The 25,475-nt window shown below is 51.6% G+C and overlaps 1 protein-coding gene across 1 annotated transcript; it reads right to left on the bottom strand.

Annotated features, from left to right (window-relative positions):
- Positions 1 to 2,835: 2,835 nt before the first annotated feature.
- Positions 2,836 to 25,252, bottom strand: ANPEP (alanyl aminopeptidase, membrane). The gene is made up of 20 exons (XM_017861230.1): positions 24,203 to 25,252; positions 23,568 to 23,710; positions 23,325 to 23,461; positions 22,738 to 22,864; positions 22,500 to 22,654; positions 22,132 to 22,245; positions 21,891 to 22,034; positions 21,685 to 21,750; positions 21,482 to 21,547; positions 19,684 to 19,856; positions 19,360 to 19,436; positions 17,666 to 17,799; positions 17,500 to 17,555; positions 15,818 to 15,965; positions 11,263 to 11,354; positions 10,680 to 10,790; positions 10,388 to 10,555; positions 8,838 to 8,978; positions 8,372 to 8,453; positions 2,836 to 3,442 (listed from the first exon to the last, which is right to left on the bottom strand). Exons 1-20 carry the CDS (start codon positions 24,895 to 24,897, stop codon positions 3,290 to 3,292), a joined length of 2,982 nt encoding a protein of 993 aa, XP_017716719.1. The 5' UTR covers positions 24,898 to 25,252; the 3' UTR covers positions 2,836 to 3,289.
- Positions 25,253 to 25,475: the final 223 nt, after the last annotated feature.

Below are 25,475 nucleotides of genomic sequence, written 5' to 3'. Positions count from 1 at the left end.
ACCTTGCTGCTAAAACAGCATGCAGTAAAGAAACCAGCCAAAACCTGCCAAAACCAAGATGGTGACAAAAGTGACCTGTGGCCATCCTCACTGCTCATTATGCGCTGATTATAATACATTAGCTGCTAAAAGACACTCCCACCAGCATATGACAGTTCACAATTGCACGGCAATATCCAGAAGTTACCCTGTGTGGTCTAAAAAAGGGAGAAACCCTCAGTGCTAGGAAATCCCCACTTCTTTCCCAAAAAACTCATGAAAAATCCACCCCTCATTTAGTATATAATCAAGAAATAAGGCTGGGCACAGTGGCTCACGCCTGTAATCCCAGTGGTTTGGGAGACTGAGGTGGGAGGATCTCCTGGGGTCGAGAAACCCCATCTCTAATAAAAATACAGAATTAACCGGGCGTGGTGGTACATGCCTGTAATCCCAGCTACTTGGGAGGCTGAGGCAGGAGAATCGCTTGAACCTAGGAGGCAGAGGTTGTGGTGAACCAAGATCGCATCATTGCACTCCAGCCTAGGCAACAAGAACAAAACTCTGTCTCAAAAAAAAACAAAAACAGAAACAAAATTCAAGAAATAACTCTTCAGTTTACTCAGTTGAGCGGCCGATGCCGATGCCCTGCCTGTGGAGTAGCCATTCTTTGATTCCTTTCCTTTCTTTTTTTTTTTTTTTTTTTGGTGACGGAGTCTCGCTCTGTCGCCCAGGCTGGAGTGCAGTGGCCGGATATCAGCTCACTGCAAGCTCCGCTTCCCGGGCTCACGCCATTCTCCTGCCTCAGCCTCCCGAGTAGCTGGGACTACAGGCGCCCGCCACCTCGCCCGGCTAGTTTTTTGTAGTTTTAGTAGAGACAGGGTTTCACCGTGTTAGCCAGGATGGTCTTGATCTCCTGACCTTGTGATCCGCCCGTCTCGGCCTCCCAAAGTGCTGGGATTACAGGCTTGAGCCACTGCGCCCGGCCGATTCCTTTCCTTTCTTAATAACCTGCTTTCACTTTATGGACTTGCCCGAATTCTTTCTTGCATGAGCTCCAAGGACCCTTTCTTGGGGTCTGGATCTAGACCCCTTTCCAGTAACGGCACAAGCACGGCAGTATAGACGTCACGCACCCCATCCCCGCTCCGGATGGAGAACCAGCTTCCACTTCTGTGCAGGGAGTAAAGCCAGACAGCGGTTCCATTTCAGTTCTACTGAGTTGTAACTTCATCTCCTTGCCCTGCAGTTTTCTTATCTGTAAAGTTGAGATAAAGATGTTCCTTATCCCATGGTACAGTTGAGAACTAAATGAAATAATGTGCATAAACTCTTCTTCCTGGCAGGCCAGCTCTCTCCTCTGCAATGTCCAGGAAACCTGGAGCCCATTAGAAACTCAAGATGGTGAGGCTGGGCCCTCCCACAGCTGGTCCCCAGAAGGTCAAGTGCCAGCCACAGCTGCTGGGTACTGGCGACAGGAAGGGTTGGCCCAAAGTGACTGGTGGAGCTTAATCTGGGGCAGCCCAGGGAGCCTCTTGGCTGGTGGAGGGACAGTGCCCCATCACCGGGGCTGGCCTCCCGGCTTAGCCAGCCGTACTCTTTGATGTGCGGATGGTGGTGGGGGATGGGGGACCTTCCTGGCCCCAGGCCTGCCTGCTTCTCACAAGGGGGAAGAGGCTGGTGGGGCTAGAGCCAGGAGACAGGGCCGAGGGTGATAATAAAACCCAGCTCTCCTTATGTGTCAGGCCATTTGCTAAGTACCTGTATCTCCTTCGATCCACATGCCAGCCTAACAGCTCTGACACTGCCTCGTTGTGCAGATGAGACTGAGGCTTGGGCATGTAGGTCCCTTGTCTAAGAAACTGAAACCAGACCTGCTGGACTCCAGGATTCCAGCCTGCGGAGCTGGCCGTGGGTGTCTGTTGGAGCTGACTCCTAAGGACCCCTATGGCTGTTCCTGCCTTCTCCCCCTCCCCTCAGCCTTGGATGTTCAACTGGGACTTGCGGGGCAGAGGCTGAGGGGAGCCTGCCACAGTCTGGCTCCATTTGTCAAGAAATGCCCACCAGGGCCAATGTATGTGTGGAGCTGTGCGGGTCCCAGACCTTCTCAGAGTTGGCCCTGACCATCCTCTGCCCCAGGCGATGTGGAGGGCACAGCCCCCACTTATGAGCCTGGCGAAGCTGTCCCCACCCCATGGCTTGCCTGCTCCTCAGCCCAGCCCTTCCCTGTGTGCTGCTCTAGAAAACAACCTCTTTATGCATTGGTACCCACACCCCACTCCACCCTTCCACCACGGAAGACTGTGGGGCGTGCCCTTGGCCGGTGAAGAGTGGCACCAGGTCTGGGACTCTGCGCTTGCTGCCTCCACTGCACAGAACTGTCCCACATTGTCCCAGGTGTTCCTGTGGGGCAGGAAGAGGGGCACAGCACCCTGCACCCTTGCCTCATGTTAAGGAGAGTGCTTCCTGAAGAGCACTCCCTGTGCTTTGCCAGGGCCCCTCTCACCACTCACTGCAGGAGCACTGGGTCCACAGATGCCCACCCTCCACCTTGTGATGCCTCCCCACCACCCAGCATCTCCAGCTGCCATCAGAATAGGGATAAAAGGAGACCAGCAAACTGCCCAGCTAGCTCAGTTGATAGAGCATGAAAAGGAGCCCGGAGTCCTGCAGGCAGACACGGAGGCATAGGTGCAGGGCACCTGCAGGAAGGGCCAGCAAGCTGGGCGCGACTCCCCTCCTGTGCTCTGGGGTCCCAGGCTCCACGATGCTCCGCATGCACCCAGCTTCCCTCCACCTGGCCTCCCCAGCCGCTGTGCTGACCCACTCCTGCTTTAGTTTAGTAATGAGTCTCACTCATCTAGAAATCCTTTATTTACATTTTCTCTTAGAAAAAAAATATACAGATCTGCTGCCCTGTTGATTCCTCAGATTTGGGGTCCTTAGGGAAAGGTGAAAGAGGGTACAGGGCGGTCCCCGCAAGGCTGTCCATTGTCCATCGAGAGCTTCTGCTCATCTGGCCCTGGAGCTGGGCTTCCCTGAGATCAGCCCCAGGGCCCTGGGCGACAGGCACCATGCCAGGCCTAGGGCGGAGTTGGCATGACAGGCAGGGGCCGGGAGGTGCTCAGTCAACCTGGTCATCAGGAACTAGCCTGGTTCACAGGCAGAGAGAACGTAGGCTTGAGACTTTGTCCTTGAGGGGAGGACACTGGTGTCTCGGGCTCCAGGAATGGAGGCCCTGCCACCAGCTGCTGGGATGGACACACGTGGGCACCTTGCATGGGGGCCGGGTGACTTCAAGGGCTGGGGACTATTCACTGTTTTCTGTGAACCACTGGAGCACCACCTCCTTGTTCTCCTTTACCCACTTGATGTTGGCTCTCGTCTTCTCCAGGGCTTGCTCCAGGGCCCGGGTGCCTGAGCCGAAGCCTGTTTCCTCATTGTCCTTCTTGAACTGCTCCAGCTGCCAGAAAAACAAAGATCCTCAGCCCCGTCTGGGTCCCTAATACAGCCTTGAGGAGGAGCTCTCTCAGGCCTCTGGCTTCCCACTCCCACTTTAGAGTCCCCATGGATGGGACCCCACCTGTTCTAGGGATAGAGAGGACGTCCGCCTTGTTCCTGGGCAAAGTCCTTGTCAACACAGAGGTTGCAAAATGACAATCGCAGGCAAAACCTGGCTCAGATAGATTCTGGCCTTCATGTGTAATATTTCATTATAATATCAATCCCATCAGAGAGGGGCTAATGAAGCAACCAGCCAAATCTAAAATGTGGAAATTTCTACACCACAAATGATCCAGTTGCTTCAATAAATAAATGCTTTTTTAAAAAAGTACTCCTACAGATTAGAAGAGTTATCAGTCCTGGAGGTTCTAGCCAGGCAATCATCCAAGAGAATGAAATAAAAGGAATCCAGAAAGGAAGAAGTAAAACTATGTGTATGACATGTTTGCACACATAAAATTTTAAGGAATCCATTAAAAAAACTATTAGAACTAATGATTTCTGCAAGGTTGCAGGATACAAGAGCAATACACAAAAATCAATTGTATTCCTATACACTAGCAATGAAAAACCTGAAAATGAAATTAAGAAAACAATTCCATGTACGATAGCATCAACAAGAATGAAATATTTAGGAATAAATTTGACAAAATGAGTGCCAGAATGGTATGCTGAAAACTACAAAACATTTTTGAAAGAAATTAAAGAACACCTAAGTAAAAAGAAAAAAGACCCAGATAAATCTGTGTCCATGGACTGGAAGATTTAGTATTATTGAGATGCCTATAGTCCCCATAGTGGTCTAGAGATTCAATGTCATCCCATCAAAATTTTAACTGCTTTTTTTTTTTGCAGAAATTGATAAGTGATCCTAAAATGCATAAGAAATTACAAGGGATCCAGAATAGCCAAAACAGTGTTGAAAAAGAACATAGTTGGCCAGCCTGGGCAAGATGGTGAAACCCTGTCTCTGCAGAAAAATACAGAACATTAGCCAGGCATGGTGGCATGTGCCTATAGTCCCAGCTACTCAGGAGGTTGAGGTGGAGAGATCACCTGAGCCTGGGAAGTTGAGGCTGCAGTGAGCTGTGATCTCACCACTGTACTCTAGCCTGGGCAACAGAGTGAGACCCTTTCTCAAAAAAAAAAAAAAAGCAAATTGGAGGACTCACACTTCCCAATTTTAAAACTCACTACAAAACTACAGTAATCAGTAATCAGTATGGTGCAGGCATAAGAATACAAATGTAGATCAATGAAATAGAATTGAGAATCCAAAAATAAACCCTTACATTTACAGTCAATTGATTTTCAACAAGGTTGCCAAAACCATTCAGTGGGAGAACAGTCTTTTCAACAAATGGGACTTGGACAACTGGATATCCATATGCAAAACAAATGAAATTGGACACCAACCTCATATCAATATTTAAGTCAAAATAGATCAAATGCCTACATTTAAGTGAAAACATAATAAAAAAAAATTTTTTTTTTTGAGGCAGAGTCTTGCTCTGTCACCCAGGCTAGAGTACAGGGGCGCGATCTCGGCTCACTGCAAACTCCACCTCCCGGGTTCAAGCAATTCTCCTGCCTCAGCCTCCTGAGTAGCTGGGATTACAGGCGCCTGCCACTGCGCCCAGCTAAGTTTTGTATTTTTTAGTAGAGATGGGGTTTCACCATCTTGGCCAGGCTGTTCTTAAATTCCTGACCTCATGATCCACCTGCCTCGGCCTCCCAAAGTGCTGGGATTACAGGCATCAGCCACCATGCCCAGCCAATAAAATGCTTAGTAAAAAACATTGTCAAGTCTTTTGTGGGTTTGAAAATTTTTTTGAAATAAAAAAACATAAGTATAAATCTTCATGACCTGGGGTTAGACAATAGTTTCTTAGATATGATGCATAAAGCATAAGCAACCAAAGAAAAAAAAAAACAGATAAATAGGATTTCATCAAGATTTAAAACTTTTGGGTATCAAAAGACCTATCAAGTGAGTGACAGGTCTCATAGAATGGGAGAAATACTTGCAAACCCTATCTCTGATAAGAGTCTAATATTCAGAATATATAAAGAACTTTTACAATAAAAAGACAACCCAATTTTAAAATAGCAAAAGACTGGGCACAGTGGCACACGCCTGTAATCCCAGCTGCTCAGAAGGCTGAAGTGGGAGCATTGCTTGAGCCCAGGAATTTAAGGACAGCCTAGGCAACATAGTAAGACCCTCTCTCGAAAAGAAAAATAGTTTTAACCATTTATGCAAAGATATACAAATGTGTATAAGGCCAGTAAGCACATGAAATATTCAACATCATGTAATTACTCATTAGGGAGATACAACTGAAAACCATAATGATACCACTTCCTACCCACTAGATGACTATACTAAAAAAGGGGGGGAAAGGGAGATTAAGTGTAGACATAGAGCAATTAGAACCCTCATATGATACATTGCTAATAGTAATGGACAATGGTACCCTTGCTTTGGAAAACATTTTGTCAGTTTCTCAAAAAGTTTAAACACAGAGTAACCAAATGACCCAGCAATTCTGCTCCGAGGTGTATACCCAAGATAAATTAAAACATGTTTGCACAAAATTTGCACGTGAAGGTCCATGATATTCATAATAGCCAGAAGACTGAAACAACCCAAATGACCATCAATGATGAGCTGAAAACAAAATGTGGTACATCCATGCAATGGAACATTATTCAGTCATAAAAAGGAATGATCCCTGCTACCATATGCATGAATCTTGAAAACATTATACTAAGTGAAAGAAGGCAGACAGACACAAAAAGGTCATGTATCTATGATTCCATGTTATGAAACCTCCAGAATAGGTAATAAATCCATAGAGACAGAAAGTATATTAGTGGTTGCCAGGGGCTGAGGGGACCAGGTAGGAATGAGGAGTGACTGCTAATGAGTACGAGGTTTCTTTTTGGTGTAATAAAAATGTTCTGGAATTAGACAGTAGTGATGGTTGTACCATGTATTTTTGTTTGTTTGTTTGTTTGTTTGGTTTTGGTTTTTTGAGACAGGGTCTTGCTCTGTCACCCAGGCTGGAATGCAGTGGCACCATCTCGGCTCACTGCAACCTCTGCCTTCCTGCTTCAAGCGATCCTCTCACCTCAGTCTCCCAAGTAGCTAGGATTACAGGTATGCACCACCATGCCCAGCTAACTTTTGTATTTATTTATTTATTTATTTATTTATTTAGAGATGAGATCTTACGAGATTGCCCAGGCTGGTCTCAAACTCCTGGGTTCAAGGGATCCTCCTGCACTGGCCTCCCAAAGTGCTGGGATTACAGTCATGAAGCACCCCACCCACCCTACCTTGTTAGTATACTGAAAACCACTTAAAATGGTGAGTTTGATGGTTCATGAATTATATATCAATTTTTTTTTTTTTTTTTTTTTTTTTAAGACAGCGTCTCACTCTGTCACCGAGGTTGGAGTGCAGTGGCTCAATCTTGGTTCACTGCAACCTCTGCCTCCTGGTGATTCAGGCAATTCTTCTGCCATAGCCTCCCAAGTAGCTGGGACTACAGGGACCCCCCCACCACACCCAGTTCATTTTTGTATTTTTAGTAGAGACGGGGTTTCACCATGTTGGCCAAGCTGGTCTGGAACTCCTGACCTCAGATGATCCACCCACCTTAGCCTCCCAAAGTGCTGGGACTACAGGCGTGAGCCACCATGCCCAGTGAATTACATCTCAATTTTTAAAAAAGACAAACTAAATCCAAGTTGAGTTTGTCAAGCTTCTAATTCAAACACATATATCAATTGTAAAAAGACCTTTTATAAACAACTCAGAAAATTTGAATATGTCTTGGGTATAAGATGATAGTAAGAAGATAGTCATTTTCCTGGGTTTGCTAAGGACAGTGTGATTATGTTTTAAGAATGCCTTTATTGCTGGGTGCAGTGGCTCATGCCTGTAATCTCAGCACTTTGGGAGGCTGAGGTGGGTGGATCACTTGAGGTCAGGAGTTCGAGACCAGCCTGGCCAACATGGTGAAACCCCGTCTCTACTGAAAATACAAAAAATAGCCAGATGTGGTGGCGCATGCTTGTAATCCCAGCTACTTGGGAAGCTGAGGCAGGAGAATTAATTGAACCTCGGAGGCGGAGGTTACAGTGAGCCGAGATCGCACCACTGCACCACCCCAGCCTGCATGACAGAGTGAGATTCAGTCTCAAAAAAAAAAAATAAGACTAAATTATTTAGAGGTAAAATTACATAGTGTCAGTGATTTGCTTTAAAATTGCCCGCCCAGAAAGAGTACTGGCAAAATGTTGATAATTGTTGAACCTGGGTAATGGGTACACGGAGGTTCCTTATACCACTCTTTCCTTTTGTGCCTATACGAAAATCCCAAGATGAATTTTTTTTTTCTTTTTGAGACAGAGTCTTGCTCTGTCGCCCAGGCTGGAGTGCAGTGGCCAGATCTCGGCTCACTGCAAGCTCCGCCTCCAGGGTTTACGCCATTCTCCTGCCTCAGCCTCCCGAGTAGCTGGGACTACAGGCGCCCGCCACCTCGCCCAGCTAGTTTTTTTGTATTTTTTAGTAGAGACGGGGTTTCACCGTGTCTGCCAGGATGGTCTCAATCTCCTGACCTCGTGATCCGCCCGTCTCGGCCTCCCAAAGTGCTGGGATTACAGGCTTGAGCCACTGCGCCCGGCCTAGATGAATTTTTTTTTAAAATTGAATTACCAACACTTCCAAAGTCTGGCTACTCGGCTTCCTCTGTAAATGAGGAAGGCCTGGCGGCGTGGAGCCTGTGCTCCCTCAGGGCCACTGTTGGGGAAGAATGCAGTGCCCCTTTGGCCTGCGAAGGAAGTAGGCAGAGCCCAGGGCTGGGGGATGACTTCTTACCTGCTGCAGCTCGTACTCGGTGGAGAATCGTCGTGTCACTGCCTGGATGAGGTTGGAGAAGGAGAACGAGCCACCACCATAACTGCAAGGAGGGAGAGAGGTGAACTGTGAGGGAGGCCGGGAACTAAGGAGGCTCATCCTCACACCTACTGGAGAGGGAGCCATGATTATAGAGGAGATGGAATGACACGCCCTGGAAGACCCCACTAGGACATGGGGGAGTCACAGCTTGAACACAGCTCTGACTGCCGAGTTCCTCACTCCCCTCTCTTTTTCCTTCCAAATGGGAAAAGGGACGGCCCGTACCCCAGCTTGTCTTTCCATTCCTGCCCCACCCTAGCCCCAGGCTTGGCTGATTTTTGTCCACTCCTGGGCAGTGCCCCCGGCGTGTCTTACGTGCACAGACCACCCCTTGGGGCCCCAGCCTCCGTGCTCGCTATGCCTGACACCCACTCCACAGACTCACTCATTAAAGAGCTTCTTCCAGTTGCTCTGGACGAAGTCCCAGGCCAAACTTTGCCCGATGACGTTGTTGGTAATGCTGATGATGGTAGAGGTGGCATCCTGCTTCCGGATTAAGTCGGGGTTCAGGGTGTAGCTCAGGTACCTAAGAGGGCCAGATGCTGAGTCAGCTACTGCTAATTTCATAAAGAGCACAACTTTTGAAAATCAACTGGATCAATAGGATGTGTGCTATGATTTCCAGTTTTTAATGATAAATGTTTTTTGTGGCTTCAGGCTTTGCATCTTGAAAGATTTTATAATAGAATATAAACTAACAGAGTAAAGGTGAAATAGCTATTAAAATGAATCAAGGCCAGGTGTGGTGGCTCACACCTGTAATCCCAGCACTTTGGGAGGCCGAGGCGGGCAGATCACGAGGTCAAGTGATCGAGACCACCATGGCCAACATGGTGAAATCTCGTCTCTACTAAAAATACAAAAAATTAGCTAGGCGTGGTGGCGTGCTCCTGTATTCCCAGGAGGCTAAGGGTGGAGTATCACTTGAACCCAGGAGGCAGAGTTTGCAGGGAGCTGAGATTGCACCACTGAACCCCAGCCTGGCGACAGGGTGAGACTCCACCTCAAAAAAAAAAAAAAAAAAAGAATCAAAACTCATCATTTTATAAACAACTGAAAATAAGTTGGGGNAAGCAGGCTTCTTAAACTTATTTACAATATTTCTTTTTGCATTTTTTAAAAAAATTTTGAAGCTTTCAAGTTTTACTCTCTCCTTCCTTCCTTCCTTCCCTCCTTCCCTCCCTCCCTCCTTCCTTCCTTCCTTCCGCCCGTCCTTCTTTCCTTTCTTTCCTCTCTCTCTCTCTCTCTTGCTTGCTTGATGGAGTCTCACTCTGTCGCCCAGGCTGGAGTGCAGTGAAGCGATTTGGGCTCACTGCAACCTTCCCCTGCGGGGTTCAACTGATTATCCTGCCTCCCGGGTAGCTGGAATTATAGGCATGTGCCATCACGCCCAGCTAATTTTTGTATTTTTAGTAGAGATAGGGTTTCTCCATGTTGGCCAAGCTGGTCTCGAACTCCTGACCTCAGGTGATCCATCCACCTCAGCCTCCCAAAGTGCTGGGATTACAGGTGTGAGCTACTGCACCCTGCCCAAGGGTGGCTCTTCTTTACTGCATCCAGGTGATGGCATATGAGGCACATGGTGGGAGGTGGGGACCCTCATCCAAGGGCTTGAGGGAGTGCCCAGCTGGACGTTTGAAAGGACCCAAGTCTAGCTATGCCAGAGCCTTTGACAGAAGGGGACACGAGTTGTTGTTAGGTAAAGGCTAAGGGGCCACAGCAGCTAGGAGCAGAAGACATGGACCCAGACCTGATCCGGATCTCGTCTCTATCACTTATTAAAGCTTCTCGTCTGCACCAATTGCTCTGGAAATACTGCCTCCACCTTAACAGGTCTGAGGGTCACGTGAAGGATCTGGCAAGGAGTGTGGAGACCTGCCTGGTTCTCCAGGTGGGGAGGGGGCTCTCACATTCCCACCTTGCCCCAGGACTCACCTGTTCAGGATCCACACCTCGTTGCTGCAGGCCAGGGCTGCCCGAAGCTTGTCGGCCTCACTGACCAGTGTGGCATTTCGGAACTGCTCCCAGGCGAAGTCCCACTCCTTCTCACCACCCTGGGCAATAGCGTTGCAGTAGACGGTGGACCGCAGGTTGGGGTGGATCCTGGCGTGGTGTAGGGAGGTCAGATGTGGAGCAGCAGCAGAGAGGGTGGGACAGGGGTCTCCTGAGGGCAGGGCTGTCGGGGGCAGATGAAGACTGGCAGAGGAGGCGCAGGGGAGACACTCACGGGTTATTATTGGGGTTCTCCATCCACTGCTTGAAAAGGCCAGAGACCATCTCCTCACACTCTGGAACTCCATTGGAGCAGGCAGTGCTGATGGCGTTAATCTCGCTGTACCTGCCCCAGGGGTGACACGCGGTTAGCACACCTGGCCACCTCCAGCCAAGATTCACCTCTTGACACACAATCCCAGGCCGGCACCCTGCCTAAGGCTCTGTGGCCTAACTGGCCCTCTGGGCCCCCGGTATGTGTTTTGTGCCTTGGGCCTGAGGTTCCTTGGTCCCCAAAGCAGCCCAGAGACCCAAAAGGGCAGGAACAGGCTCCAGCCCCAGTTTCAACACCTGGAAACCATATAACTTCAAGCCAGTGGGATGAGCTCAGAGTTTCAGTTTGGGTCTTTGTATAAAGAGGTCCGATGGGCCCACAGGCCACATGGAGCCTCAGGGCAGGGCCTCCCTGCTCCTGGGTGAGGGTCTCTCCCTGCCTGGTGCCCGCGCATTGAAAGCTGCAGCAGAGAACACTGCCAGGATGTTGATCGTGACTCTCTGAAGTGCCCAGGACCTCCAAACCCATGAAAGCTCCCACTCACTGGTCCATCAGCTTTTCTGGGATCTCCCTCCAGTTGTTGGTATTATTTCTGAAATGAATGAAGAGGGGTGTGACCTGCTTCTTCAGGTAGTTCTGGGGAAAAGAAAACATGAATCGCATCAAACATTCATGCCTGACCTGCCTGGAGCCCCACGGAGCCTCTGATGTTGGGGGGCAGGCAGTGGCAGAAAGGTCAGAGGTCAGGGCCTCACCTGAGGCCAAACAGTGCTCAAAGGGGCCCATAGAAGTCTAAAGTTCAAATAACTGAGCTGAGTTTCTTTCTGCTTAAAGCCTTAGTCAGTTCCAATATTCTTTATCTAAGGGTAACCATTTCTTAATATAAAATGTTGGGTTTTCCCTTCACAATCATAAATATTCCATGATTTGCCGGGCACAGTGGCTCACACTTGTAATCCCAGCACTTTGAGAGGCTGAGGTGGGTGGATCACCTGAGTCCAGGAGTTCGAGACCAGCCTGGGTAACATGGTGAAACCCCATTTCTACTAAAAATACAAAAAAATTAGCCTGGCGTGGTGGCACACACCTGTAATCCCAGCTACTTGGGAGGCTGAGGCAGGAGAATCGCTTAAACCCAGGAGGCGAAGGTTACAGTGAGCTGTAATCGCACCACTGTACTCCAACCTAGGTGACACAGCACGACTCCATCTCAAAAGAAAAACAAACAAAAAAAACAAATTCCATGACTTATTGTGGGGAATTTAGAAAACACAGAGAAGCCTGTGCAGAAAATAAAACACACCCAGGAGCTCACCAAAACTATAGTTTCAACATTGGTGCATTTACACCTTCTTTTTTCTATACTTTTCTCTTTGTTACTTAGCATATTCTGCACATGGCTTTTTTCTCCTAACATTGTAGTGTAAGCCCCACCCCATGCTAGTACAATCCTTTGTGGACTCTGGTTTGACATGCGGGTTGATTTCTGTGCCCACCTGGATCCACATCCAAATGTAAGAGGAATAAACCCCCAATAACAAAGAACAGCAGAGGCAACAGGAGATGCAAGGTCAACATAGTTTAGGCAGCTGGGACGCGCAGAAAGGGAGATGTACCAGGCTTGGCAGAGTGGGAGAATTTGCAACTGAGAATCTGCAGAAGGGGAGACAGAAGCAAAGGAACTTGCTGTGACAAGACTCAGAAAGGGACAAGGCCAGGCATGGTGGCACATGCCTGTAATTCCAGCACTTTGGGAGGCGGAATCACCTGAGGTCAGGAGTTTGAGACCAGCCTGGCCAACATGGTAAAACCCCAAAGCTACTAAAAATACAAAAATTAGCCAGGCATGGTGGCGGGCATCTGTAATCCCAGCTACTCAGGAGGCTGAGGCAGGAGAATTGCTTGAATCCAGGAGGTGGAGGATGAAGTGAGCCAAGATCGGGCCACTGCACTCCAGCTTGGGTGACAGCAGGATTCTGTCTCAAAAATAAATAAATAAATAAATAAATAAATAAATAAATAAATAAAAATTAAAGGGACAAGTCAGCAAGGGACAGAGGGGAGGTGAAGACTGCAAACAGGAAGATGAAGTCAAAGTCTACAGAAGGAGTCATTCAACCCCCAAGTCCCACTTCCCTCCTTGTAGAGGGCAGTACCCCTCACCACCCCCATGAGAGAGATTGAACCAGGAGGCTCAGAAAGTGGGGTCACCAGACCACAGTGGGAGGGTTGCTGGATTGCAAAGAGGGTCAGAGGTGAAAGTTTCCATACTGAGAGGTGGCACCCCAATTCCCCTCCCTCCTGTGTCCCAGAATGGGGTACTACCAGCCTCATTGCACAAGACAGAAGCTCACTCTCTGGAAAAACTGCATGGTCTTGAGAGAACAAACCCATGGATACTAATTTTTGAAGAGTTACTTGGCCACCCAGTCACCTCGCAATGAGATCCCCCAGACAACACACTCCACCTTCTCATGGAGCTTCCAGTCACATTTTGTTTGTATTCCTCTCAAATCCAAAGGGGTGGCTCAGCCTCCAACTTGAAAAGAGGCCAAAACAAACACAAAACTCAAGAGGAAACAAGTCAATGGAAAAAAAAAAAAAAAAAAAAAAAAAAAAAAAAGAAAACTTCATAAGAGCCTGTAATAAATATCCTCCGAGAGTGAAGAGAAGATATTGCATAGGATGCTGGAATCAGAAAGAGCACTTGGAAATTTAAAAATATGACAGAAGAAATGAAAACAATTTCTAGGTGAGGTGGTGTACAAAGCTAGGGAACCTCCCAGGGGCAGAACAAAAGTCAACAAGCTGGAAAACAGAAGAGAAAAGAAAACTAGAGGATGAAAGCAAGAAAAATAAGCTGGATTTATAGGGGTTCCAGAAAGAGATAACTGGAAAAAAGGAGGGGAATAAAGTTTAAAGAAACAATACAAAATCTTCCAATACTAGATGATGTGAATGCCAGTCCTGATTGGAAAATGTAGATGGAGAAGAGGCCCAAACCAAGGTCCACCAGGACTGAGAGACGCTCCCAAAGTTTCCAGAAGGGAGGAAAACTAGTCACATTCAAATAACTGGAAATAAGAATGGCTCTGGGCATCTCATCAGCAACACGACAAGCCTGATGTCAGTGTAGCAAGACCTTAAACATTCAGAGGAATAATTTCCCATCTTGAAACTTCTAAACTCAGCTGAATGCTCAATCCTGTGTGAGAGTGGAGTAAAGACATTTCAGATGATCTACCCCAGAAAAGCCACGTCTCATGAACACTTTCTCAAAAACTCCTGGAAGATGTACTCCCCTATGAGAGGAAAAAAAATCAAGAAAGAATCTGTGGGATGCAGAAAACACAGTAGAAGGAGGCACCTCCAAGCATGGGAGCTGTGTGGCAGCTCTGGAAGAGAGCAGGCAGAATAGGACTCCAGGAAGAGTTCAGTTTCAAAACTGGGCTGGGCACAGTGGCTCATGCCTGTAATCCTAACACTTTGGGAGGCCAAGGAGGGAGGGCTGCTTGAAGCCAGGTGTTCCAGACCATCCTGGCCAATACAGAAAGATCCCATCTCTACAAAAAAATTAAAAATTTTAAAAATAGCTGGGCATGGTGGTACACATCTGAGGTCCCAGCTACTGGAGAGACTGAGGCAGAAGGATCCCTTGAGCCTAGGTATTTGAGGATGCAGTGAAGCGTGATTGCACTGCTGCACTCCAGCTTGGGCAAGAGAGTGAGACCTTGTCTCTAAACAAACAAATAAACAAACAAACAAACAAAAACTTGACCTATTGTGTGATACATTTGTAACTGTGTACAAAAAAGGAAACATAAACATAGTACTCTACACGGCTCAGCAGAGAATGCTATTTAGATAATCACAATAAAGCAAATGCCTAACACTGATTTGACCAAATATTATGATTTAACTACATTAGGAGGATGGGGGAATGTGGGGAAGGCAGGTAAGAGGGTTGAAACTTCATTTACCAAAATATCTCATTTACCATAATGGATATTAATTAAAAGATAATTGAACTTTTTTTTTTTTTGAAATGGAATCTTGCTCTGTCACCCAGGCTGGAGTGCAGTAGCACCATCTTGGCTCACTGCAAGCTCCGCCTCCCAGGCTCATGCCATTCTCCTGCCTCAGCCTCCAGAGTAGCTGGGACTATAGGTGCCTGCCACCACGCCTGGCTAATTTTTTGTATTTTTAGTAGAGATGAGGTTTCACCCTGTTAGCCAGGATGGTCTTGATCTCCTGACCTCATGATCCACCTGCCTCAGCCTCCCAAAGTGCTAGGATTACAGTCGTGAGCCACTGTGCCCAGCCCAATAATTGAATATTTTTTAATGAAAAAAGATCTCTTCAAGCATGATTTAATGGCTGCATATTACACCCTCAAATGAATATTCTACAGTTTAACCAATCTTCAGCCTTTAGACATTTAAGTATTTGTGTTTTGTTTGCTTTTTGTCTTTTATAAACTGCTGCAGTGAGCATCCTATGGGTGTAGCTTATTCATCCAGAATAAGCTTGAGTTTCCTTTTGGTCTCCCAAGTGGGAGCCTCAGCCCTCAAGTAGGCCCCTATGCTCAGCATTAAAATACTCCAAAGTAGCCAATACCCACATCTCCCTCATAGCGCAAGTGGGCTGGCCGGGCAGGTAGAGGCCTGCCCATCTTACAGAGGAGTTAACTGGGTCTGAGAAAGGGTTGCCCAAGGCCACACAGCTGGCAAAAGACAAGTCTTCTGGCCCTCAGCATGGTGGCCTTTTCTGTGCCTTCTGAAAGCATTAATTCTCTATATTTCAAGTCAACAAACTTTGCTGAATTCTCCACGACCTTTATTTTTTTGCCCCACACAGCCTCCTCACCTCCTCAGTGCCTGCTCACTCACCTTATGTCCGTCCATCTCACTCTTTCACCTATGTGCTCTCAGGAGAGAACCTGACAAGGCAATCTTTCTTTTTTTTTTTTGGTTTTTTGTTTTGCTTTTGAAGGTTCCCTGACCAGGAGCCCAATAAGCAATAGTCTATTAACTTCCTAATAGTGCACTTTCAGGCACTGGGGAGAACTGGTTTTTGAACCCTGCCATGCACCTCCATACCTTCATGGGGCCATAGACCTCGGAGCGGTCGAACATGAGCTTGAAGTAGCTCAGGCTGCTCAGGGCAGCCTCCCAGGGCATGTACTCTGTCTCTTCAATCAGGAAGAGGGTGTTGTTCAGCGCCAGAGTGACAGGGACCTTACGGGCACTGGGAATAAACAGAGGGGCCCAAGTAAAGCACCCTACCCAGCCCAGCCACAGACTAGGAACCCCAGCCCAGGCCCTCAAAGATGCTCCACACCCTGAGGTCCCCTGTATCCGCCCCTGGAGCCTGAGGTCCCAGATTCCCAACTGAACCAGCTCAGGCATTTGCCATGGAAAAGGAGCTACATGGCTACTGGGTGGTGCCACAAACAAGGCCCCATCCTCACCCATTGCCAGTCCTCCTCCCTTGCTTATTATCCCCATTTTACAGATGAGGAAACTGAGGCTCAGAGAAGTGAACTGACTTGCCCAAGGTCACGCACCTCACAAGAGACAGAGCTGAGATTCAAAAGGGCAAGAAACCCGTGTTCTTAACTCTGCCCATCTCTTCTTACTTTCTGGGCACTCTAGGCCTTTCTTTCTCCTCTTCCCCCTGCCTTCTGTACACATTTAGCTCACAAATGTCCTTGTCTATGGGTGACATCACTCATGTCCAAGAGCTTAGAGTACCTCACCCCAAGCCGAGTAGGTGCTCAATAAGTACCTGTTTATCCATGATGCATCCCTTCTGCCCTGTAAAGCCCAGATTTTTGGCACCTAGAACAGTGGCCTGGCACAGTCAGCCTTCAGGAAAAGCTTGGTGCAGCTGGGCACGGTGGCTAACACCTATAATCCCAGCCCTTTGGGATGCCAAGGCGGGTGGATCACCTGAGGCCAGGAGTTTGAGACCAGCCTGGTCAACATGGTGAAACCCCATCTCTACTAAAAATGCAAAAATTAGCCGGGCATGTTGGCACATGCCTTTAATTCCAGCTACTCAGGAGGCTGAGAAGGGAGAATTGCTTGAACCCAGGAGGCGGAGGTTGTAGTGAGCCAAGATCACGCCACTGCACTCCAGCCTGGGTGACAGAGCAAGACTCTATCTCAGAAAAAAAAAAAAGGGGGTGGGGTGGGGGGGCATGGCTGGGTACGATGGCTCATGCCTGTAATCCCAGCACTTTGGGAAGCCGAGGCGGGTGTATCACAAGGTCAGGAGTTCGAGACCAGCCTGACCAACATGATATGAAACTCTGTCTCTACTAAAAATACAAAAATTAGCTGGGTGTGATGGTGCAGCTATTTGGGAGGCTATGGCAGAGAATCACTTGAACCTGGGAGGTGGAGGCTGCAGTGAGCTGAGATCGTGCCACTGTACTCCAGCCTGGGCAACAGAGCGAGACTCCATCTCAAAAAGAAAAAAATCAAAAACGAAAACAAAAAAGCTTGGTGCTGTGGAGTAGAGCACGGCTTTGGAGTTGGACAAGCCTCTGTCTGGCTGTCATGAACTACTGTGTGACTTTGGGCAAGATGTCACATTCTTTATCTGTGAAATGGGTGTGTGGGGACCGGGGGAGGGACGTCCAGGGAGCGCAGGAGCTCACTGCACAGCGCCTGGCATACGGTAAGGGCAACAGGAGGAGCAGGGGCCCTCGTTGCGGACTCCGACTTGCTGAAGTCACGAGCTTCTGCAGCTGAGCCAGGAAGGCGAGAGCACTCACCTGGCCAGGTTGAAGGCGTCATTAATGATCTGTGCCCGATTGATGACAGGGATGGCCTAGAATGCGAAGCACAGCATGTGACCATGGGTTGGCTGTGGGTAGCAGGCCTTGCAGTCTGGGGCCTGTCCTGGGACAGGGGGCAGGGCGAGGGGTGGCAGATACCCACCAAGTGGTTTGTCTGCAGCTGAGTCTGAATCTTCCTCCAGTTCTCTTCGTCGTAGTTCACCTGGTAATAGCCCGTCACATTGAGGTTCAGCAGGACCCACTCACTGCCTGATGTTCTGAAGAGATTGTTCTGGGCTGTGGAGAGGGATGAGACCTGGGCAGGGCTGCTCAGAGGCCATGGGCTGACACCTGGACCTCTTGTAAGAGCAGCTGCCCCTGCAGCCTGGCACCATCTCACCCTCAAGCTTCTGGGGTGACACTAAGGGTGGAGAAAGAAGGGGTGAAGAACTGGGCTGCCAGTGGCTTCACAGACCATAAGCCCATGAGGATGGCATGCCACTCCAAACCTCAGCACCTGCCCTGCCTCCCCAGGCTCTGCACAGCCAGGCCAGCTGCCAGGCCGCTCACACTCAGCAACCCAGGCTGTTCTTCCTCCTTGCCCTCCTCCACACTCCATCACACCTGTCACCCAAGTGGGAACCACAGGCAGCTCCTCCTCTCCCTTCCCCTCCCATTCACCCAGTCCCCCGGTGCTGCTGTCTCTTCCTGGGGCTTAGTGCCCCTTCTCCCTGTGGGTCTCCCTCCTCCCTCGCTCCTCCCATACTTTGTTGCAGCAGTCAGAGGTCAGGGCCAATAGGTTGCTCATTTCCCACCTGCCCCATCCACTGTCTCCTGCAGACCCTGGGGCCCTTGGGGACCAGCTTTATCGCTTGCAAGCACACCTGTGCCCTAGCCACACTCAGTCCCCACACTCTCTCCTACCTCTATCCCTGGCACTTGCTATCTCCTCTGCCTGGAATTCTTTTCTCTGCCACATTAGCCTGCCTGATTCCTATTCTTCCTCTAAGACTCAGCTCATCTCCTCTGGGAAGCCCTCCCTGACCTCTCTGATAAACTTGAATCTCCCTTATTCCTGGCTCCATGTCCCCATGCCTCACTCGCCCCAACCATAGACTCTGAAAGCACTCAGCACAGCACTAGATTGCCTCCAACTTCTTGCCCTCCTTCATCTGTAGCCTTGGCCAAGGCAGAGGATGACTTGTCATGCCCTTTGCTTCCTCAGTGCCTGGCTGAGTAGGGCTACTCATAACATGTGCCAGGCACTACTTTAAGCATTTTATGTGGACTTTTTTTTTTTTTTTTTTTTCTGAGACAGAGTTTCGCTCTTGTTGCCCAGGCTGGAGTGCAATGGTGCAATCTTGGCTCACTACAACCTCCACCTCCCAGGTTCAAGCAATTCTCCTGCCTCAGCCTCCTGAGTAGCTGGGATTATGGGCATGCGCCACCACACCAGGCTAATTTTGTATTTTTAGTAGATACAGGGTTTCTCCATGTTGGTCAGGCTGGTCTCGAACTCCTGACCCCAGGTGATCTGCTCGCCTCAGCCTCTGAAAGTGCTGGGATTACAGGCGTGAGCCACCGTGCCCGGCCTAGGATTCTCTCCTTTAATCCTCACATAACCAATGGAATATTGCTCTTAGCCTCATTTTATAGATGAGGAACTAGAGACCAGAGAGTGATGGTAACTTGTCCAGAGTCACACAGCAAGGCAGCAGCAAAGTGCAGACTGGAACCAAAGAAGTCAACTCCATTTATTGAATGGAATGGAATGGCCCATCACAGCCCTCAGAACATGGGCCAGGAGCTAGGAGTATGGGGTGGGGGCTGCTGCCCACAAAGGTAGGGCTAGATTACCTGTTACATTCATCAGCCAGTAGTCCTGCTGCTGTCTGCCATCTCTGATGGATGTGATAGGCACGATCCACAGGTAACTGCAATTAAAGACCCAGAGGTGATGAGAGACAGCAGTGTGGTCACTGCCAGTGAGGAGCAGCTGTCCAGGTTCCCAGCTTCTGCCCAACTCTGGCACCGAGTGCCCCTGATCTGCTGGCCCTGGAGAGAGGGTTTGTCTACATTGGCTGGGGCTGGGACCACAGGAGGCCAGTCCTACTATGGTCCCTTAGTAACTGTCCTCTATCCCACCCACCTGACCATGCCTCAGTGACCCCATCTGCTCACTTGAATTCTGAGGGGCGGGTAACATTGGAATCGGGGTCAAGGAGGAAGTGCTCCTGGGAAAGGGTCCCTGTGCTGGTATCCACCGTGATGACCGGGAAGCCCATCTGCAGGGTCCAGCGGTCCATGATGTTGCGCACGGTGGTGGGGAGTTGGACAGACCGGTTGTTCACAGCCTGTGGGTGGAGTGAGAGGGCGTAGCCATCAGTGGGCTGCCACCCCCTAGTCCCTGCCATCCAGGGCATCCCCTGCAGATTCTCGCCTTGACCCCGGGGGGCCACTTGTATGGGAGGTCTGGGAAGGGCACTGGGCTGGGAGCTGGAAGCTAGGGTCCCATCCAGCTCTGCCTTTCCTCAGCTGCTCGGTGCTGGACGAGCTGGAGAACTTCCCAGCAAATCTATATGGCCCCCCATTCTGTGGTCCACCCTGAGGTGTGTATGTCAGGGAGGACATGCCCAGGATGCCCATGGCTCTTCCTGAACAACACTGGGAGGATGACAAGAAAGAGAAGAGATGAGGGAAAGCCAGTGTTCGGGTGTCACAGGTAGGGGCGGGGGATGGGGCCCTGGGGGTCGCATGAGGGAGGTGCACTCGTACTGGGGTGTGGGGCGGGGCTCAGGGGCACTGTTGTTTGGATCTTCGCTCATGTACCTGCATTGCCTTTGTCATCACAACAGAAAGCCAACATCATTTGTTAATAACTGAAGAAAGGAATCACCTAAGGACAGGGCCACACAGGGCAGAAGAGCATGTGGGGAGGAACCAGCTGAGGGCCGCGGGCCCGAGCGGCTCAGGAGGGCCGAGGGGCTCAGGAAAGAGGAGTGAGAGGGAGGGAGGGAAGGGAGGAGAGGTTGGCTTCAGAGGGAATGCAGAGGGGAAGTTGGGGCAGGTCAAGGAAGGCAGTGGGGGAGACCCAGGCAATGACTGTCATTTTGTCAGCAGCATCTTGGGGTTGGGGGGTTGGAAATTGCCCAGCAGGGACCTGGACCCCAGCTGTGACTCTGTGATGACAAGAACCTGGGTCTCGCTTCCCCAGTGAGACTGGCCCGGACTGAAAGTGCAGCAGCAACAGTAGGGGAGAAGCTGGATGGGAATTTGGGGCCCAGAACTCTGGAGGGGCTGTCGGTGAGGAGAGGGCATGTCTGTCCTCTGGCTGAAGAGGCTGGCCTTGGGCAGGGCTGCAGGGAAGGGGTGGGGGGCAGCTGTCAGAGAGCAGAAATGATGGGGGCAGGATGGAGAGCAGGTGGACTCCAACCCCGGGGGAGGCGGAGGAGCGGTGGCCTCTGGGGGAAGGCAGGAGGGTGCAGGCAGTCTGAGGGTTTGCCCCACACACTGGGACTGTGCGGGGTCTAATGGAGAGGAACTCAAGGCGGGGCAGGGGCAGAGGGCAGAGTTCCTGCTGAGGGTGGAGCTGTGTTCAGAGACGTGCCCGGAAGGTGCCAGCGGGGGCACAGGGCAACCAGGAGTGGGAGACGATTGAATGCCCAGCTCCAGAGTTCCAGGCAGAGGCGGGTTTGGACTTGGGAACCATGAGGGCAATTTCCTCACCACCAGGAAGGGGCTCTACAGCTCCCAACAAGGAGCCCACTGTAGCCTGAGGTCAGATGCCGGCCAGGGCCTGGACCACGGCCTCACTCAGACACCTCCTGCAAGGAGCCATCCTGGTGCCCACTATAGGGAGGAGCAACGGAGGCTCCATCCACCCTGCAGGGCTGGTCACTTATACACGTGCTGCCCCCAGGCACCTTCAGCATCTCAAGACCCCAACAGGATGGCTGTGGAGGGGCTGGCTGCTACTGACCTCCTGCAGGTGGTCCCACAGGTTCAGGTAGATGGTGTTCTGGTAGGCAAAGGTGTGGAGGTAGGACTGTGGAAAGACGGGGCACAGTGAGGGCACAGCTGGAGCCCCCCAGGTTCCCCCTCTGTGGTGGGCTGAGGCCCAGGTCAAGGGCCAGGGGCAGAAGGAGACCCACCCTCATGGCTGGCCCAGGGTGCAGTACTCACTGCCAGGCCCTGCTTGAATACATCCTCGGACAAGAAGCTGGAGAGCATCCTGAGGACTGAGGCGCCCTGGGGAGGGGGGGTAGGGGACGCTCAGAAGGCTGTGCTGAGCCACCAGGACCCTGTGCCCCCAGACCCCAGCTTCAACGAGGCCCCTCCAGGCCAAGTCCCCACCTCCCTCCCTGTACCCCTCGAGGAGCGGGCTGCACCTTGCTGTAGGAGATGGAGTCAAACAGCTCACTGATCTGGGCCGGCGTGTTGATCTCCGAGGCAGGAGTGGACAGTGGGTGGGAGGAGGCCAGTGCATCCACGGCCATCACGCGGTACACATCGTTCAGCACCATGAGGTCTTTCTGCAAATTCCCCAGGGCCATCAGGAGTCTGGCCTGGTAGTGGTGGCCCAGGTCTTCCTCCACGACCCCCGCACTGGACCCCAGGGCAGCTGCTCACCAAGTTCCAGGTGGGCTCCGCATAGTCAGCACCCAGGTACTCCACGTAGGAGGCAAAGCCCTCGTTCAGCCACAGGTCATTCCACCACTCTATGGTCACCAGGTTCCCGAACCACTGCGGGGGGGAGGGGTCAGCTGGGCAAGCCATGCCCAGGCTGGGCACTGAGAGTCCCCAGAACTACCCTCCCCAGGGCTGGCCACCTGCCAGGCACAGTGCGGACTTCACCAACCCCATCGTGACCCCTTCCTGCTGCCCTGCCAAGTGGCACCCTCCTCCCTTCTCAGCAGCCTGGGACAGAGCCTGGACCTGCACCCTCTCCTCCTGGAGCCCCTGTTTCATTCTCTGCACTCCCCGAGATGGGGGTCTACCTGGTGGGCCAGCTCGTGAGCAATCACAGTGACCACCCGCTCCTTGTTGCTGCTGGAGGAGGACAGGGGGTCGAACAGCAGGGAGTTCTCCCGGTAGGTCACCAGTCCCCAGTTCTCCATGGCGCCGGCATTGAAGTCAGGCAGGCCAATCTGGTCTGGGGAGGCGAGGCCATTGGCAGGATGGCCTCCGGGAGTGAAATTCCAACCACTGCCTCCCTTCTCGAGGACCCCCACTCACCTGATTTTGGAAGTGGGTAGGGTGTGTCATAATGACCGGCAAAGAAGTTAAGGATGGGGCCTGTCACGTTCAGGGCATAATCGCCGTGGCCTGCCGCAATGGCACTGGGCCGGGCCCAGATCCGGATCTGGAAGGTGTGAGGAAGAAGCAGGCCAGGGGCCCCAGTTTGATCCTGGGGCAGGTGGGCTGGGTCCCAGGGCCCAGTGGGCTGGGGGGGATCCCCAATGGGCCAGGGCTGGGGGCCAATCAAGCTAAACCTAGAGACCTGGTCAGCAGAGGGGAACACTAGGGGGGCCTGGAAGCTGTGGGTCCTAGAGAAGGGTCTTTGGAGAATACCAATCATCATAGCCACCGTCTGTCTGGTACTGGTGGGTCAGGAACTCCCTTCATGAGGAGAAATCATTGTTTTCACTTTTCAGGTGCAGAAATGGAGAACCAAAGAACAAGGCACTTGACCGAAATCACTCAGAGCTGGGATTCAAACCCCGGCCTAATGATTCAGAAACTGGTACAGGGATGAAGAGAACAGGAAGACCCCTCAAGCCAGGGCCAGCCCAGGTGAAGGAGAGATGGGCCCAGCCTCATACCAAGACATTGGATGCCTGCTTCTGCACATAGTTGAATTCGCTGACAATGAAGGCCAGCAAGTATGTGGACATCTTGGGCGTGGTGTGGAACTCGGTGACATTCCAGTTGGAGTCTTCTGGAAGTGGGGTGCTGGGACCTGGGCAGGGAGTATGCAAGTGTGTGAAGATGCATCCTCCTGCCCTGTACCCCAGCCCCAAGGTGCCTGCCCCCTGGCCATGTGGCACCAGGCAGGGCCCACTCACCTTTGGGAAGCGTGTTGGACAGGGCTATGAGGTCCTTGGGGTGGATAAGCGTGATGTTGAACTCGGCCTTCATGGCCGGTTCATCGAAGCATGGGAAGGACTTCCGGGCATCTGCGGCCTGCATCTGCGTTGTGGCCACCACCCTGCCCCAACCAGAAAGTTAGAGGGTACGCCAGGGCCGGTTCTGAGGATGCTACCAGGCATGCAGGGAAAGGGGTACATGGAAGGCTACCCCAGCCTAACCCCTTCTCCTGCTCCTGCCCCCGCCTCCCCCAGGAGCCTCCAGAGCCCTGCCAGGCCAGCTGACTGGTGGAGATGGGGGATCCTTCTGGATTCGGGGTGCCAGCAGGCTCTTAGGGACCTTGGGTGAGTTTCTCTCCTCTGAGCCTCAGTTTTCCTGCCTGTTCAAGGGACACTCCGTCCCTCATCCCCAGCTTCCTGGTGAGGGGTGGGGAAGCCCTCCCAGGTTGGTGCGTTGGCAGCTGCTCTGCCAGCAGCTGCAGGTGAAGCAATGGGCCAGCCTCGGGCTCCACAGTGTTCAAAGGCCTGCAAGCTAAGTGCTTCCTTGGCCCTCAGAATCCAGCCTTGCCTCAGCACCTCGGATCCACCCCCCGGGCAGCCCAGCCGGAACTCACTTTTTGACATTGCCCTCCATGTACTCGCTGCGGTAGAAGCCCGCCAGGTCATCTGCCAACTCCCCCTGGAACTCGCTGTCCATCTCATATTGGCTGTCCTTCACCAGGGGGCCCCTGAGGTGCACCACCAGGTACTCGGTGGGCTCCACCAGCTCGGTTCTGTCGATGTCGGGGGGCTGGGAGCCTCCCACGCCACGCAGGACCACCCTGTGCCCCTGGTTGAGGGTGTAGTTGAGCTTCTTGCTGTGGATGATGATGACGTCGGTGGCCTCCTTGCAGGTGAAACGGACAGTACTGGAGCCTTTAAAAATGTATAGGCCCCTGTCATCGGGGGTGAGGTACGGTCTCAGCGTCACCTGGTAGGAATCGGGTTTCAGCGTGTTGGGGAGGCGGTAACGGTTCCACGGTACGCTTTGGTCCAAGGTGGTGGCCGAGGTGGGGTTGGTGGCCGAGGTGGGGTTGGTGGTGGCCGAGGTGGGGTTGGTGGCCGAGGTGGGGTTGGTGGTGGCCGAGGTGGGGTTGCTGCTGGTGGCTGAGGCAGACGGGGTGGTGGAGGTCTCGAGGGAGCTCTTGGCATTCTTGTTCTTCTCCTGGGAGTACACCACTGACAGTGCGATGATTGTGCACAGGGCCGCCACGCCCAGGAGGATCCCCAGGATGCCCAGGGACTTGGAAATGTAGAAGCCCTTGGCCATGGTGACAGTGGGGAGGCAGCTCGGGGAGCCTCAGGCCAGGCAGAGAATGGAGCAGCCCCAGGTTGGGCTTATATCCCTGAAGGGGAGGAGCCCTACAACAGGCAGACTGGGCAAAAATTAACCAGGGCTCCAACAGGCGAAGGTCACTGGACTGGGCAGGGGCACGCTCCACCTGGGGAGAGGAGATCCAGGAACGGTGTGTGGAGCTGGGCTCCGGGGTGCCTGCTGGAAGCAAATAGTGTCTGGTTACAGGTTGGGGGCGGCCTGGGATCAGGCCCAAGGGCTGACGGGCAGGCTGCCGGCTGCGGGCCCAGCAGGCAGAGCAAGTGGCCAGGTGGCATTGCATTGATCTGCTTGAGACCTGAGAGGGTGGGAACAGCATCAGAACTGAGGTTAGAGTCAGGCAAGGACTTCCCAGAGGCAAGAGGTGGGAGGTGCACAGAGAAGGGTGGGGGCAGTTCCCAGCTCCTATTAAGAACACACTGGGGTCACCCCTTTGGATGCCAGGGGTTCCTCAGTGACAAGTTCCCAGCCTCCCTTTCATTCTTCAAGAGCAGGGAGTTCCTCCAGGTTCCCCT

This window comes from Rhinopithecus bieti, unplaced genomic scaffold, assembly GCF_001698545.2.
Source record: "Rhinopithecus bieti isolate Rb0 unplaced genomic scaffold, ASM169854v2 scaffold_57534, whole genome shotgun sequence".
NCBI lineage: Eukaryota > Metazoa > Chordata > Mammalia > Primates > Cercopithecidae > Rhinopithecus > Rhinopithecus bieti.
The sequence above is the reverse complement of the archived record's forward strand: the minus strand, read 5'-3'. Positions and strand labels throughout refer to the sequence as shown.

Bases quoted from the DNA above. Each gene is read 5' to 3' on its own strand.
- ANPEP (XM_017861230.1), bottom strand. From the start codon at position 24,897: ATGGCCAAGGGCTTCTACATTTCCAAGTCCCTGGGCATCCTGGGGATC. The intron at 17,556-17,665 runs GTGGGTATCTGC...TTCGCATTCTAG, and splicing joins AGCTGCAGACAAACCACTTG to GCCATCCCTGTCATCAATCG. The intron at 11,355-15,817 runs GTATGGAGGTGC...TCTTTTCCCCAG, and splicing joins AGGTCTATGGCCCCATGAAG to AACTACCTGAAGAAGCAGGT.